The sequence below is a fragment of the Mus musculus genome, chromosome 3 (assembly GCF_000001635.26).
Source record: "Mus musculus strain C57BL/6J chromosome 3, GRCm38.p6 C57BL/6J".
Classification (NCBI taxonomy): Eukaryota; Metazoa; Chordata; class Mammalia; order Rodentia; family Muridae; genus Mus; species Mus musculus.
This window is the reverse complement of record NC_000069.6, coordinates 83,025,787-83,040,325: the sequence shown is the minus strand read 5'-3', so window position 1 is coordinate 83,040,325 and position 14,539 is coordinate 83,025,787. Positions and strand designations below refer to the sequence as shown.

General features: G+C 43.7%; 1 protein-coding gene and 1 long non-coding RNA gene across 3 annotated transcripts; one reads left to right on the top strand and one right to left on the bottom strand.

The window, feature by feature from the left end:
* The first annotated feature begins 1,351 nt into the window (after window positions 1–1,351).
* Window positions 1,352–3,249, top strand: Gm40075. Its single transcript, XR_867379.1, has 2 exons — window positions 1,352–1,549; window positions 2,845–3,249. It is a non-coding gene; the product is annotated as a predicted gene, 40075 (long non-coding RNA).
* Window positions 3,250–6,698: 3,449 nt separating this feature from the next.
* Window positions 6,699–14,173, bottom strand: Fga (fibrinogen alpha chain). 2 transcript variants are annotated; one of them, NM_001111048.2, is made up of 6 exons: window positions 14,058–14,173; window positions 11,676–11,804; window positions 11,061–11,244; window positions 9,996–10,141; window positions 8,347–9,493; window positions 6,699–7,625 (listed from the first exon to the last, which is right to left on the bottom strand). In NM_001111048.2, the coding sequence occupies exons 1-6, from the start codon at window positions 14,109–14,111 to the stop codon at window positions 6,916–6,918; spliced, it is 2,370 nt and encodes a 789-aa protein (NP_001104518.1). In that variant the 5' UTR covers window positions 14,112–14,173; the 3' UTR covers window positions 6,699–6,915. The 2 variants fall into 2 exon arrangements, with proteins under 2 accessions (NP_001104518.1, NP_034326.1); NM_010196.4 differs by having other exon boundaries at window positions 6,699–9,493.
* Between the last annotated feature and the right edge of the window lie 366 nt (window positions 14,174–14,539).

Below are 14,539 nucleotides of genomic sequence, written 5' to 3'. Positions count from 1 at the left end.
CCCCTCAACTGTTCACTCTTAGAACTTTCTAAAAGCCTAAGGAAATTGCTCACATTTTGACAATGAATACTAGCCAACCATCTGTTTTGCTTCCCTAAGAAGCATTTTTTTCAACTTTTATTCCAGTCTGAGAAGCTTGTAATTTCTAAACATTGAATGAATAAACTCAAAGAATTGCCAATGCCTTTGATATCTCCTTTTTTTAATATGTTGTTTTTCGATATATACTTTATATAGGTTGTTTTTCTAATAAAGATACCCCCACCTCCCTAATCACCCCCCCAGAGACATTCAACACACCCAATACTTGTCGGTGGAATTTGAAAGTACAAAAGTTCCATGAGTTAAGGCAGGTAGAAAAGCAAAGTCCTCCAACCTTTGCTCTATCCCTTAGCAAACACTGAGTGGGGGACGAGTCCCCAGAGTCTAAAGTAAAGCCACAGTTATCTCACTAAGCAGACGCCTGATCTGATGGGCAGTCCTTAGTGCTCAAATAGCAGGAGTAGGTGGATCCTGGGTCATCAGTCTGCCATGTGCAAATCTACCCAGCAAGCAGTGCAGAGATTCAAGGCCCATGCCACCATGCCCACCTTAACCTACAGGCTTTTTAGAAACAGGAATTTCTCAGTGCTAACCTGAACCTATTATAAAGATCCTCCGATTTTCAATAACCACCCTCAAGAGTTTCTGCTCCCTAGGGAGATTTTGGAATTACTGTTGTTTGTATTTATTTAAAGACTCTTCTCTGATCTGGTGCAGTTTTGATGCAGATGGTGACGACCAAGAAGCACTGTGGTGCTCACAGACATCCTTGAAGTTGCCGTAAGGGGGAACTTGGGTTAAGCATCTCTCTAAAGGTTAAAATCGGGTAAAATTCACTTCACCTGTCAGGCTCAGGTGCTTCCCTCAACCAAAGTTTAGTTCCTTTGAAAAGTACCCATCAGTTATCCACAGATCTAAAACAACCACACCCTTCTTCTCTTCTCAGGCAGATGTAATCCAAGGGTGGCATGTTGCTGTTTTTTTACCCAGTCCCTGTTTTGCTGTCCATATTATATTTATTTCTTGCCTTAACATCTTATTTTGAAAGGCTCAGACATAAAACTAATTTCAGGAACAGTTTAATGAGTACCCCTGTGTCCTTCACTCATTCCCAGCAACTGTTTGCTATGTTTGCTGACTCTCCCCAAAGGAGACACATAGCACAATTGTGCAACCATTTGTGTAGGTGTGCAACCTTGAGGTCAGGGACCTCTGTGGCTCAGTCAAAGGTGAGTTTAGCAAATGTTTTCCAGACTATTCTGTTGTAATCACAGTCACCCCCCTTCAGCAATGAGCTGACAGATGAGACCTCTACTCAGCCGTTATCACTGGAAACCTGCCCATTCATTTACATTTACTCGCCTTTACCACATGGGAGAGAAAGACACAGTGTCCAGCTTTCCTGTAAGAAAATGATTTCCCTGCCAGGCGTGATGGCGCATGCTTTTAATCCCAGCACTCAGGAGGCAGGCGGATTTCTGAATTCAAGGCCAGCCTGGTCTACAAAGTAAGTTCCAGGACAGCCAGGGCTATATCTACAGTACCCTCTGATTTCTAAGACCATCTCTGCCCTTGCCTTTAGTTAATTTCAGATATTTATGTGTGAGATTTATAAAAACATCCAGTTAAAAACAAGCCATCAAGCTGGATGTGGTAGCCCACGCCTTTTGCCCCAGAAACTCTGGAGGCCAAAGAAGGTGAATCTGTGAGCTCTAAGCCAAGCTGGCCTATGTAGTGAGGTTCTCAGGACATCCAGAGGCATTTCAAGATTCTGTCTCAAAACAAACAAACAAACAAACAAAATCCTCAGGTCATCAATGAGGTAGCTGATGAGTAAACAAATGAATAAATGAAGTATATCTCAGAAATTGTTTTTGTGTAAAGTCCATCGCCTACAAAGAGCTTATATTATTACCATGTCTACCAAAAGTTAACATTAATAATCCCAAGCAATTTCTAAATGCTCTAGTTTCTTTCTGTTTGTTGTGCTGATGAAAAGCAATTTATAGGGTCCCCATAGTTTCTGGTTATAGCCCATCACAATAGGGGAGTCAATTTTAAACAGTCACATCACAAGCACAGTCAAGAGCAGAGAAAATCGGATGCTTCTAGTACTTAGCTCACTCCCTTCTCTCTTAGACAGTCCAGAACCCAAATCTAGGGAATGGTGTCACCCACTGTGGGTTCCATCTTCTCATATCAATTAGTGTAATAAAGATAACCCCCTATAGATGTACGTATAGGCCAACCTGATCTAGATAGTGGAGGATGTTCAGGGAAAGGGGGTTATCTAACTTCAGGGGCAGTGTGGCTTTTCTTTTTTATTTTATCACTTGTCACTTCAAACAGACTTGTAGACAGTGGTATGTTTATCTTGATCTATGTATTTTAAGCAACTTAGAACAAATGAGGCCATCCAAACTTGATTTTGTATTTTGTTTTATATTGCTTTGTATGTGCATACATGTACATGCGTGTGCATGTGTGCGTGTGTGTGTGTGTGTGTGTGTGTGTGTGTGTGAGAGAGAGAGAGAGAGAGAGAGAGAGAGAGAGAGAGAGAGATTGGCTGGCAGGGTGGGTGATTATCTGACTACTTCCTGCTTTGGGGATAAGGAGAAAGAAGTAGATTTATTTTCAAGTTGACAGGTAGTTTCCAAGCAAATGAAGTTCAGTTAATGTGAAATTCGGCTACAAAAGGCTGATAATTTTCCTTTATGGAAATGGTGCATTGAATTTTTTTATGCTATAAATGTGCATTGAGATCTCACGTTATGTGTCAGGCCATTTTCATCTTCTCTGCAGACACAATGTGGAGTGTATCTCCCTGCCTTCCCACATGGAGCCTTGCCACACCACATGGCCTCCTCCATGCCTGGCAGCACCCAGTCTAGGAGACTATTTCCCTGCTGCGTTCTTCACTGACCACACCATGGAGAGGATGCTACCTCTGCTCTGTACTATCGCTCTTGCTTCTTAGTTGGTCTGTCACACTGGGACTGCTCATTCTATCTAGAAGCCAGAGACAACGGAGACTTCAAGGAACTGAAGACACCATCTACAGCAAAACAGTCCTGTGCAGTCCTTTCACAAGCCTTAGGAAAGCAGCTAATTAGATTTCTTCCACCACTTTGGATACCAAGAATTGAAGGGAGCATGAAGAGCCTTATGATGCTAGTAATAAAGTTTTATGATGCCAGTGACATTTAATTTTTGTGGTTTTCCTGTCTTTTAATCTAGATTTATTTTCTCAATATACTAAATATTATATATGTATATATACATATATATAATTTATGACAGCTTATTTTTTTTCTCAAAGGAGTATTTAAGGAATAATTTCTTCTGGGTTTTAAGACTTTTTGTACTCTGTGCATATGTGTGTGTGCGCGCGCGCGAGAGAGACAGACAGACAGAGAGAGAGACCGAGAGAGAGAAAGACAGAGAGAGACACAGAGAGGGGGGGGGGGAGGCAGACTCACACACAGAGAGAAGGGAGGGGGATAAGGGCATGAGTATGCCATTGCTTGTGTGGAAAGTCTGAGCAAACTCTTTCCATCTGCCTTGAGAGATCTTCGGGGTCTCTCTCATGTCTACCACACTGCTTAGTCTGGACTAGCTAGGCCAGGAGGCTGTGAGTGAGTCTCTTGATCTCACAGTACAAGTGCTGGGATTACAAGCATGGGTTCCTGGGATCAAACTCAGGCCATCAGCTTGTTTATGTGGCAACCTGTCATAGTCGCTCAGCTTTCTAAGACAATTTGTAGAATGCTCTTTTAAAAAAAAAAACAAACAAACAGGGCTGGTGAGATGGCTCAGTGGGTAAGAGCACCTGACTACTTTTCCGAAGGTCAGGAGTTCAAATCCCAGCAACCACATGGTGGCTTACAACCACCCGTAACGAGATCTGACTCCCTCTTCTGGAGTGTCTGAGGACAGCTACAGTGTACTTTAAATAAATAAATAAATCTTTAAAAAACAACAACAAACAAACAAACAAAAAAACTATTGTGTATTTGTAGTGGACGTCTGAGTGCACATACAGAAGTCCGAGACAAGCTGAGTGATTCTGTTCTCCCTGGCCATTTTTGTCCCCTGATTGAACTCAGATCATCAGTCTCAGCAGCAAGCACCTTTACCTACCGAGCCGCCTCATAGGCCTGATTAAGGAACATTAAAATCAAATTAACGTTGATTTTATAATAAAAGATATCAGTTTCAGACAGTCATTTTATTGTTTCACTATGTGCTTAAGAATCAATAAGGAGCTTTAGTGCATGATGAGAAATACAGGAGGCTTATGGTTGGACTATTACCGACATGGTTGGGTTACACTTATCAACGTGGGGGCAGAGTTTCAAGCAGTCCTCTCTCCCTTTAGTGAGCTCCTTAGCCACCCCCAGCACCACCACGTGCTGTGATCTTCATGAAAGGCCTGTCAATGTCCCAGAGGCACGGCCACCTTCAGGTGCTTAGAACATTAAGTTCCTTCAACACTGGGCTTTTCTGAGCCTGTATTTCATAGAGATGGAGAAGAGACTTTATTAGATTTGATATGTGTGGGTGAGTGTTTAATACAGTGTGCACTGCAAGCCCTGGGGATGATAACTATATATGCATATATACATACACATACGTACACATTAGAGGTGATTGTGTGTTCTATTCCTCAAGTACGTTTTAGTGGGCTTTATGTTTGAGGTCATCTTGGAGACAAAAGCTTAGACTTAAATACACATTCTCTGTTCTCAGTAGGCTGGAAGCTGTGTGTCTCTGTCCTAAGTGATCAGGTCTCTGAAACACTTTTGTTTCTTGAACCTTTCATTCATTAAGATCTCTCATCCATCTATTGACATGGGAGTTGGTGTGTAGTCCAGGCTGGCCTGGAACATGCATGGATTCCCCTGAGTGCTGAAATGACAGCCATCCACTTATTCCCAGCTTATGGAGGGTTTAAAGTGTTCTAGACTTGCCCTCAGATCGTGGAAATACTTATGACTCAGCCTGACATGGGACTTACTAGTCAGGCTTAGTATGATGTTAGGATGCATCATGGCTGCCAGCCTGTACTGACTGGCCAATGGCACCTTCCTTGGACAGATTTCTCCTGGGTGTCCAGTGTGCATCTAGAGAAGTAGCAATAACATTTTAATTCTCATTTTTTGTCTCAGGACAGGATGGGTGGCATCGCCTTTGACGGGAATATTCATGCTTTTTTGAATCCTCTACCAGTTTACCCCTATGGCAAAGGTTAACTGTGCTAGGTTACCTCTGTAGCAGCATAGGCTACCCCTTCTAGGTTATCTCCATAGCTTAGGTTAATTCTGCTCTATCGACCCCCATAGCATTGGTTAGGTTTGCCATGTTACCACCACAGCAAAGGTTAGCTCTGCTATGTTACCCCCATAGCATAGGTTAACTCTGCTAGGCCACCTCTGGAGCACAGGTTTCAGCACTATGCTGGCTTGATTTATGTTGAAATTCCTCAGTTTTTCTTCCTCTCCCAGATGGGAAGGGTAGCTCTGCCTTCCTGTGTCTTAACTAGCTACACCCAGTAGTTTTTCTTGATCAGATTAGAACCAGGCAAGGGGCCCAGAGAATAATTTCTAACCTCTGTGGTGAGGGTTATCTTGCCTCCTAAAACAATGTGCTACTTCTCGGGTCTGTTCCCTATCAGCTCCTCGAGGAGAAAGTAATGGAGTTTCCTCCGCTAAGAAGTGTGAGCTATAAACCCGGAGCTCTAAAGAGCAGTAGGTGAGATTTTAGAAAGGACTCAACAGTGATTACTCTCCCGAACCCACTGCCTAGTTCAATCCTCAAATTCAGTACGTATTCTTGGTAAAGGTTAAAATGTTTTCTTACAAGCAAGCCAAGAGTGAAATTTGGAGTTATCATATCATAAAGCTGATAATTACGAATATAATAAACTAAACTGAGCTGATTTTTAATTTTTTTTATAAACCCATAAACATTCAAGTAGGGGGAAGATTTTAAGATAGTGGTCGAGGGAGGGGTGGTGATTTTCTTCAAACAAACTCCTCCATGAGAGCACTGGGAGAGCATTTAGTAGGAAGGGCAACTGGAAGGCTTTAGGAAGGGCCAGGCAGCCATTACTGCTGCGGAGAGGAGAGGGCTGCGGTTTAAATGCTCTTTGCCTGTGTCCGCAGTAACTACACTGGGGAAACTAAGGAAAACAAACAACAGCACAAACTGCTGGGCCTGGCCCGTGGCTCAGTCTAAAGAGCTTGCCATGTGGAAACCAGAGGACCTGATTCCAGCTCCCAAACAACCACACAAGCATCCAGGGGAAGTGACAAGGCCCTGGGGATGCCAGCAATCAGAGGACCCATGGGACTCCCCGGCCAGCCAGTCTCGAGAAACTGGAAAGTCCACTCCTGGTTCTGTGAGACTCTGTCTCAAAGCATAAGGTGGAGCGAACACTGAAGCAAAGTTACTCTGGGTCCCGAACATCACCTTAGAGCCCACACTGTCTCCTGCGTAAATGAGCTTCTGTACTTGCAATGGGCTTATGACCGGGGGTGGGGTGGGTCTGAGAAAAGAAGCGGCCACCCTTAAGAAGAGCTCTAGTCGGACTCCCTCTTCCCGATGGAATGAATATCCCTTGGCATCTTCTTGCAAATGCTTTAAAACTCATAGGGTTTTTTTTTTTTAAAGGGTGGAAAAAATGTAAAACTTTATTTTTTCAAAGCAGTAACTCATCTCAGTTACATTTAGCTACAGTACAAAGAACAATGGAATAGCACCTTGAAAGTTTTAAAAAGTTCACAAGATCCGTGACACCTTCATCTTCCGTTTTGTCTTTCTTCTCGGATAACCGAGCAAAGAAAACAGAGCCCCCACTTTCTAACCCTTCAGCTATTGTCCCACCAGCGGTCTGATTTTCATCCGAACGGCCCTGAGGGAATAATCTGCTCCTCTGAAGGGAACCCAGACCACCCCGTTCTCTATCTCATAGGGGCTGTTGTTCCTGGGATCGTAGGTGCCCCCGGGGTAGTAAATGCCATTGAGATTGGCGGCCTGACAGCTGTTGTACCACCAGCCTCCCCCATAGACCTCTGCACAGTTCTCTTCCCATTGGTCGGCATCTCTGTCAAAGGTACTGAACTGCATGTTGCTGTGTGAGGTGTATTCTGTCCCCTCCTCCACAGAGCCCTGCACCAGAGCATCTCCAGCAGTGCCCCGGTAGGAGGAGACCTGCAGCGCGTAGCCCTCTGCCTCAGAGCCTACCCGGAAGTGGTACTCCGCATAAGCCTCTTTTCCAGCCCAGTCCTCTAATTCAACCCTGAGAACTGAGCCCCTCAGAGTGAGTAAGTGGAGGTAGTCATTGCCTAGCCAGAATTCTCCTTCCCCTTTGTCATTCAGGCTGCCGAAACCTCTCTTGTAGTCTTGCCAGGTCCGGTTAAAATTCAGCGATCCATCCATTCTTTGCTGGATCAAAAGCCATCCTCCCAAACTGGTCTCTTGATCGCAATAAACAGAAAAAACCTTACTGGATCCAGGTGGCTTGATACTGAAAATGCCATTTTGGGCACCTGAAGTTTGTGTTTGGAGGACATCATCACAGTCTAAAAAAAAAAATTAAGCTGGTTGGAGGAAGTTATTCTCATTTAAATATGCAAAGATAGGCATCACCCAGATTGAAGTAGCTACTGCCTACCTGCCTGTCTGTCTGCCTGCCTGCCTGTCTTCCTTCCTCCCTTCCTTCCCTCCTCCCACACGAAAAGGATGCACCTACAATGAGATGTAATTTTTTAGCAGGTAAAGGATACTCATCCTTTAGCAACCTCTCTTCAAATGGATTTGAAATCTTACGTGTCCATGCTAATCTCAAATGATAGTTTAAAGCTAGCTAAGCATTCATCAGTCCATACTAATGGAACACAGTTTTTAACCTGATCTAAATGTCAACTGCAACATACACTAAATTTAAGGTTAGGGGGTTGGGTATTACAATCGCACACGTTTTGAATGAATTCGGTTAAACAGACTCAGAACTGAGTTTCGGCAGAATTTGTTCATTTATTTAAAATGTATTTATTGAGAAATGACTGCACTGTTAGGCATTTGGGAATTACAGAAATAGACACATGGTCAAGTCCCTGCCCCCAAGGAACGTACAGTCTAGCATGAAAAGTTGACCAAAAAAAAAATGAGATTCCAACAAAACACTAAAGGAGGTTAGGAAACGGGTGCAGCGTGCCTGGTAAGCACTTCGCAGTAATGGTTAACTTAATCTAGGGGGGGGGGGGGTGTCAGGGGAATCTCCCGAAAGTTAAGTGTCGATACCTCTCGTTGGGCGAGCTCTGGCACGGCCCCTCTTAGTGTTGCGAGTTTCTCCTTCCCGGTGAGCTTCGCTTCCTGCCTCGTCTGCCATTTTATAGGTCTTGGTTACTTGTTTTTTGACAGTTGAGGTTTTACTACTGGAAGAAAACTCAGGTACATGGGAGCTGGGGTCCTCAATGTTTGTGAGGATGTCGGAATCAGAATGGGTCTTACTGCCAAATTCTTTGAAGTTAGGTGAGATTAAACCAAAGTGGTTGTCAAAAAACCCAGAAAGGTCAGGATGCCTTTCAGAGAGTTCGTCGAGACTGCCGCTAAAACTGTGGGATATGTCTAACTCGGTGGCATCGCCACAGTCTGAGCCATCATCCGAGGTGATCACTTCTTTGACCACTTCTCGGCGACCATCAGGACCTGTGACAGTCTTGGTAATGGTTTTAGAGCATGAACGATGTGTGGTGCTTGTGCCAGAAGAGGTGACTTTCTCCTTTCCAATCAGGAGCTCTTTATCTCCTTTAGAAGTGACCGCTTTACCTGTGTGATACTCTTTTCTTGTGGCTGGGCTGCTACTGTCTCCAAACTCTGAAAACACACCCCAGTTAGGGTTGGCAGGCCTAAAGTTCCCAGAGTCTGAGCCAGGTCTAGGGCTTCCGGTACCCCAGTCTCCAGTGCCATCAGACCCCGTGGTCCCAGGGTTCCGATTTCCATCACTTCCAGACCCGGAGTTCCCAGGACGCCAATACCCAGATCCACCAGGTCCAGGGTTCGTGGGGTTTTCTGCCTTTGACCCTGGTCCACGTGTTGCAAAGTCCCCTCTAGAATCTCCCCGCGAGTCTCCTGGTGAATCTCCTCGCGAACCCCCATCCTTCCCAGGTCTCTCCAGCTCCATTCTCATCTGCCGCATTTCTGTTAATGCCTTCCACTCTGGAGGGGCCTCCTGAAGCTGGCTCTTAAAACTTCCGGGAACCAAGTCGGGAACTGGAGACATTTTTAGTGCTGGCAAGTACTGCCTGTCTTTTGTAGGAAGCAATTCTTTAGCGATGACCTGTTGAAGCTGTTTTTGGTGACCTTCATAGTCCTGTAGATTTATCTCACGGTTTACAGCCCTGCTGCAGGACCCTTTGCAAGAGCGGATCTTGATATCAATATCCACCTAAAGAAAGGAAGACAGAGAAAGGAATTATGTCTATTGAAATAATTGAGTTCCTGGTAGTTGGTTTACATTTTTGCGAATGGGTTTTATTGCTTTGACTCTCAGAAAAATCAATCCTACCCTTTGTCTTTAGCTACTCAGGCTGGTCCTCAAAGGAAGCTGTGGAGGGACAAGGAAGTGTGGAGGATCCAAACTATTTGGATCCATTTTAGAATTTGAATGGGGAAGGAGAATGGCTCTAATCCTGTAAACTCTGGCTGAAGGGCCTCCTCCAAGCTGAAGCCAAGGTCTCAGCCAGTGGAGGGCAAACGGGACAGAGCGAGTTCTTTTCAAATATCTATTCACCCTTCAAGAATTTCCTTCGCATTTCCGGACTTAAGTCTTCTCTAGGGTGAGACACTTCTATTCTGAATGGATAATAGATTTAGTAGACTCTACACAGGCAGCTAGTGTCTTCTGTCTTTCTTAGTCAGAGATAAACTGGGGCCAGGGCCAGGCTTACCTCCAGGCGCTTCATGTCTATCAACTGAGCCCGGACATTGCTCTGCAGAGCTTGAATCTGTTGCGCTTTCTCTATGACTTTTCGCCTCAGGATCTCAATTCTGCGCCTCAGGTCTTCTGACACTTGCCCATAAGTGTTATCAAAGTCTGAAACGGAAAAAGAAAGGTATGCAAATAGCTGCAGTCTGATTTACTTCTAAAATCTAAAAACAAATAAATAAAAAAAGAAAAAGGAAATTGCTTATAAGTATTTCTACACTTTATTCTTTACTCTATTATGGTTTTTTCTCTGGATGTATAATCTGCAAGTTTTCAGTTTAATCAGATTGTTCCACAGGAGAGTCATCCACTGGTATTAGTCACACTGTCCTAACGTGACAAGGAATCCGAATAAATCCAGAAATGGCTTGAGGGTTTGAAAATGGAGGCTAGGAGGTAAACAGTTTAATCACATCTGATTACTTGATTGTAACTTCATTTATGGTAACAGAATGTATTATTGCTTATATCGTTTGAGGAGGAGTTTTTCTTTCTACCTGGAACTTTGAAATCCTTTCTAAGCTTTTTGGGTGTTACCAGAATCCCTCACCTGCCAACTAGTGCTGCACCATTGACACAAACTGTTCAGGGTCTTGGGTGGGGGGAGAGCGGGGGACGGGGGGGAATACAGAATAAGGCAAACAAGAGCTCAAGAGCTGGGACTTCAATAGACTTGCTCTGCATCCCCAGATCGACCACAGTGTGCCTGAGCCCTCGTGAGTCCCATGGGGAAGACATGATCGACTCAGTGCAATGTTGAGCTGACCTCTATTTTGTGTCACTGAGAAGTCCCTTGACCTCTGAGACTCTGTCTGTAGGATAGAAGCTGAACAGCTAGTTGAAAGGTTCCCCTCTCTTTATTTAAAAACTTCTAACTTTGTGAAAATGACATCCATCTCCTTAAGTTTCAGTGATTTCCACACTGAGTGATTTGAAGTAAAACCACAGTATCTCCAAGAAGACATCATTTGGGACTTTTGTTACCATACTTGTTAGAAAGTCCAACTACTAAATATGTCTCACTTACTGTTGGCATTCGCGAAGTCCCCTCTCAAATACTCCATGATATTCCTGGTCAGTGAGTTAGAATCCTTGTTGTTCCTTTGAAAGTCAAATAGTGAGTTTTTGAGCTTGTTGATTCTGTTTGTAAAATCCTGGTTGGCTTCGTCAATCAACCCTTTCATCCTGCAGCCTGAAGGGCATTTGTGGTTCTGAAAACAGAGGGCAAGATTGGATGAAAAAGGTCTGTCTCTCAGCTACCGGAAGTTGGAAATGTTATCCCAGTCTTTGCTGCTTCTCCTCCCCAGCTCTTCCAAGTAAATCCAGACTCAAAAGTAGTTAACAGGCCATAGGTGAATTCTCAAATGAAGGTCTGCTTAGTCTTGCATGATGCTCTGGGAATTGTGTAGTCCCACTACTCAGGCATCCCATATGTTTATCCCACCAGAGACCCGATGTAACTAGACAATGTCCTTCGATTGGTTTCCTTTCCATTTTTTCTAGCTATGTTACTGTTAGATGATCTCTGGTGGGGAGGTGTCTCTAGGACCCATTGAATATATATATGTAGAGAGAGAGAGAGAGGGAGAGAGAGAGAGAACAGCATAAGGAAGGTTCCTTGTTCACCGTGTGCTCGCCTTACCCAGTCATCATCAGAGCAGAAGGGCCAGTCTGAGTCCTTGCATTGACTCTGATGTCTCTCCACAACTCTTGGGCCACGTACTCCTCCTCCTTCTGATAGGAATTCACCTTTATCTTCGGTATCTGTAGTCTTTAAGGGTTTTCAAAACATTCAAAAATGAGCGGAGGCAACAATGTTAGCCAGAAGAGACTTTGTCATGCTCACTAGCCCCAAGGGAGAAATGGCAGACATTAGGAGCCAGTACTGCTGGCTTCCACAGGCTGCCAGTTTCTTACAGTCAAAAGGAAATTCTACTTATTTCACGGAGTCATTATGAGAAGCAAAGGAGACAAAGGGTGTGAATTTGTAAGACTGTATTTGATGCTAGGTTAGCATCTGCTAGATGGTAAGGGTTTTAAAAGAAAAATGATCTGGATTGAAAGCATCTGTGAAATTTCACCTTTATCCTTTCTTTCGTGACCTCAGATGAGAAGATAGCTGAAACATTCTAGGTTTTTTTTTTTTTCCCTCCCTGAAGTCCTCTTTCTGAATGTAAAAACCTATGCCCTGTTGCACCCATGCTCCTTTCTCCTTCAGGTTTCTATGGTAACCCTTGGAGATGGTCCATGATCCAGACAAACAGTTATCAAGTACACAAATGTGGGAAGTGAAAACTTGGCAATGTTTTGTAGTACAATCATGCAATTGTAGATTTTCATTTGAAATGAAAATAATAAACAGTTGAAGCAGTAGTCAGCAACCAGCAATTTTTGGAACACCTTATAATTAGAAACCTAGAGCTAAAAGTTCTCAGCTATAACCCAAATGAAATACAAAACATTTTGTCCCATAAGACTTCCTAGTCTAACGGGTCGAGATGGCTTCGAGGCGTTCATCGCCTCCGCTCTGCACTGCCAACTTACAAGGGACTTCCTGTCACTATGTTAGTTTGGGGTAGTTTTTCCTTATAATTAATCAACATGGTCTCATTCTCATTTGTGAAAATTCAAATAATCCTAATTACCATAATTAAAGCAGCGAAGAACAACTCATTTAAAAGAACGAGTCCTTTTGTATAAGAAATATAATGGTAAATTCAATTGTATGAGTAAAATAGCACAACAATGAAGCAGACAGAAAGTGCACATAATAATGAGACAAGGAAGACAATAGAAGTACAAATTACCCAGAAATATCGCCTCAGCTGGTTATTTTAGTTTAATTCCCTCCAAAATGTATTGTTCTTTACTCTCTGATATCAAGATTTTTGAATGGTGAGCCAAAAAACCCACCACCACCACCACCACCACCACCACCACCACCACCACAAAAAACACCTGAAATAATATACAGCCTGGGTAACTAATTAGGATGTCACTAGGTCCTTGGTCATAGTTGACATGTTTTATAAACTAGAATGTGTCAGAAACTCCAGTAATTTAGATTTCTTTCTTTTGTTTTTCTTTGGGGCTTAATTTGGGGAATGATGTCAGTATTTAGAAGTTATCTGAAAAGAACACGAATCCTTCCAAAGAGCCCACTGCCTCATAACTAATGTCTTCGGAATTTGCTATACGTTTTCAAAGGCAATTAATTTGCCCTCTTCCTTTTATGTCTTCAAAAGGATATGAAAAGTTCCTCTTAGGGCTGCGGGTGTAGAACGCTTGCTTGGTCAGTACAGAGAAAGCTCTGCTTCATTCCTCAACATGACAACATTACAAAACTAAAATATTACAAATAAAACAAAGACTAGAGGTAAACCATACTAAACCCCAAACCTTCTGCTCATTACAGACAAATGTCTGGAATTACCAGCTGGAGAACAGTTCTTACCCAGTGTTTTGTTCTGTTAGAATGATGTCTCTGGAGTTTAAAGGGACAAACATGTGGAGGGATTCAGGAGGCTGGCAGTGTAGCTTAGTTGTAGAGAGCTTTACTGCCATGCCCAGGGGTTCTCAACCTGTGGGTCACGACTCCTTTGGCAAACCTCTATTTCCAAAAATATTTACGTTATGATTCATAAAAGTAATAAAATTAAGGTTAGGGAGTAGTAACTAAAAACAATTTTCTAGTTGCGGGTCATCACAACATGAGGAACTGCATCTAAGGGTTGCAGCATGAGGAATTCTATGCTGGATCAATCCCCAGCAACCGTGAGAGTATACTAACACACAGCTGCAGTTTTAAAGACTGCATCTGAATCAGCCTGAACGACAGATGTCAAGATCTCTCGTTATCCTAGGGCCTCCCTCTGGACATCACATTTCCCCATACACTTGTCAGGCTCATCTAAGAATTTGCCTCCCTGGCCTGGCATTTAAAAAGCTAAGTACAAAGGACTTGTAGACTCTGAACTCAGGGCTCCTTGCGGAAGAATTAACAGAGAGAAGAGAAAGCACATACCCAGACTGTGCTGGCCACGCTCAAGATGAGGCAGGTGACCCTCAGGGACAGCATGGTGTCTGCGTTTAGGGATGGCTCATGAGGAGAACTGGAGCTGAAGCGAAGGAGGACTGACTGCACTCACAGCTCCAACCCTACTTAAACCGGCAGGAGGTTAATCATCACCCTTGGCCCACTCAAGCAGCCAAAGCTCACAGTGTGTCCTGTGCTCTGACCATAATAACCAAGGTATCCCAGAAACTCTTGCTCAATTCTCTGTAGCTTGTTTGTTTCCGATAAGTTGTTGCAAATGGTAGCATTTGATTGTGCAGTCAGCAGTTGGGGGGTGGGGGGAATCTACATTCCAGGAAATGGGGGCCTTGGAAGCTGGGGAGATGAACACAGTTCACACCTGAAGGAAGTAAGAGAGCAGCCAGGGCACTCTGGCTATCACTTCTGTGGAGCAGAGACATTGGACTGTGTGTGGGATTCAGAGTTCATCT

Bases quoted from the DNA above. Each gene is read 5' to 3' on its own strand.
- Fga (NM_001111048.2), bottom strand. From the start codon at position 14,111: ATGCTGTCCCTGAGGGTCACCTGCCTCATCTTGAGCGTGGCCAGCACA. The intron at 11,245-11,675 runs GTAAGGCGAGCA...CTCTGTTTTCAG, and splicing joins TCTGCTCTGATGATGACTGG to AACCACAAATGCCCTTCAGG. The intron at 7,626-8,346 runs GTATCGACACTT...TTTTTTTTTTAG, and splicing joins CAGAGCTCGCCCAACGAGAG to ACTGTGATGATGTCCTCCAA.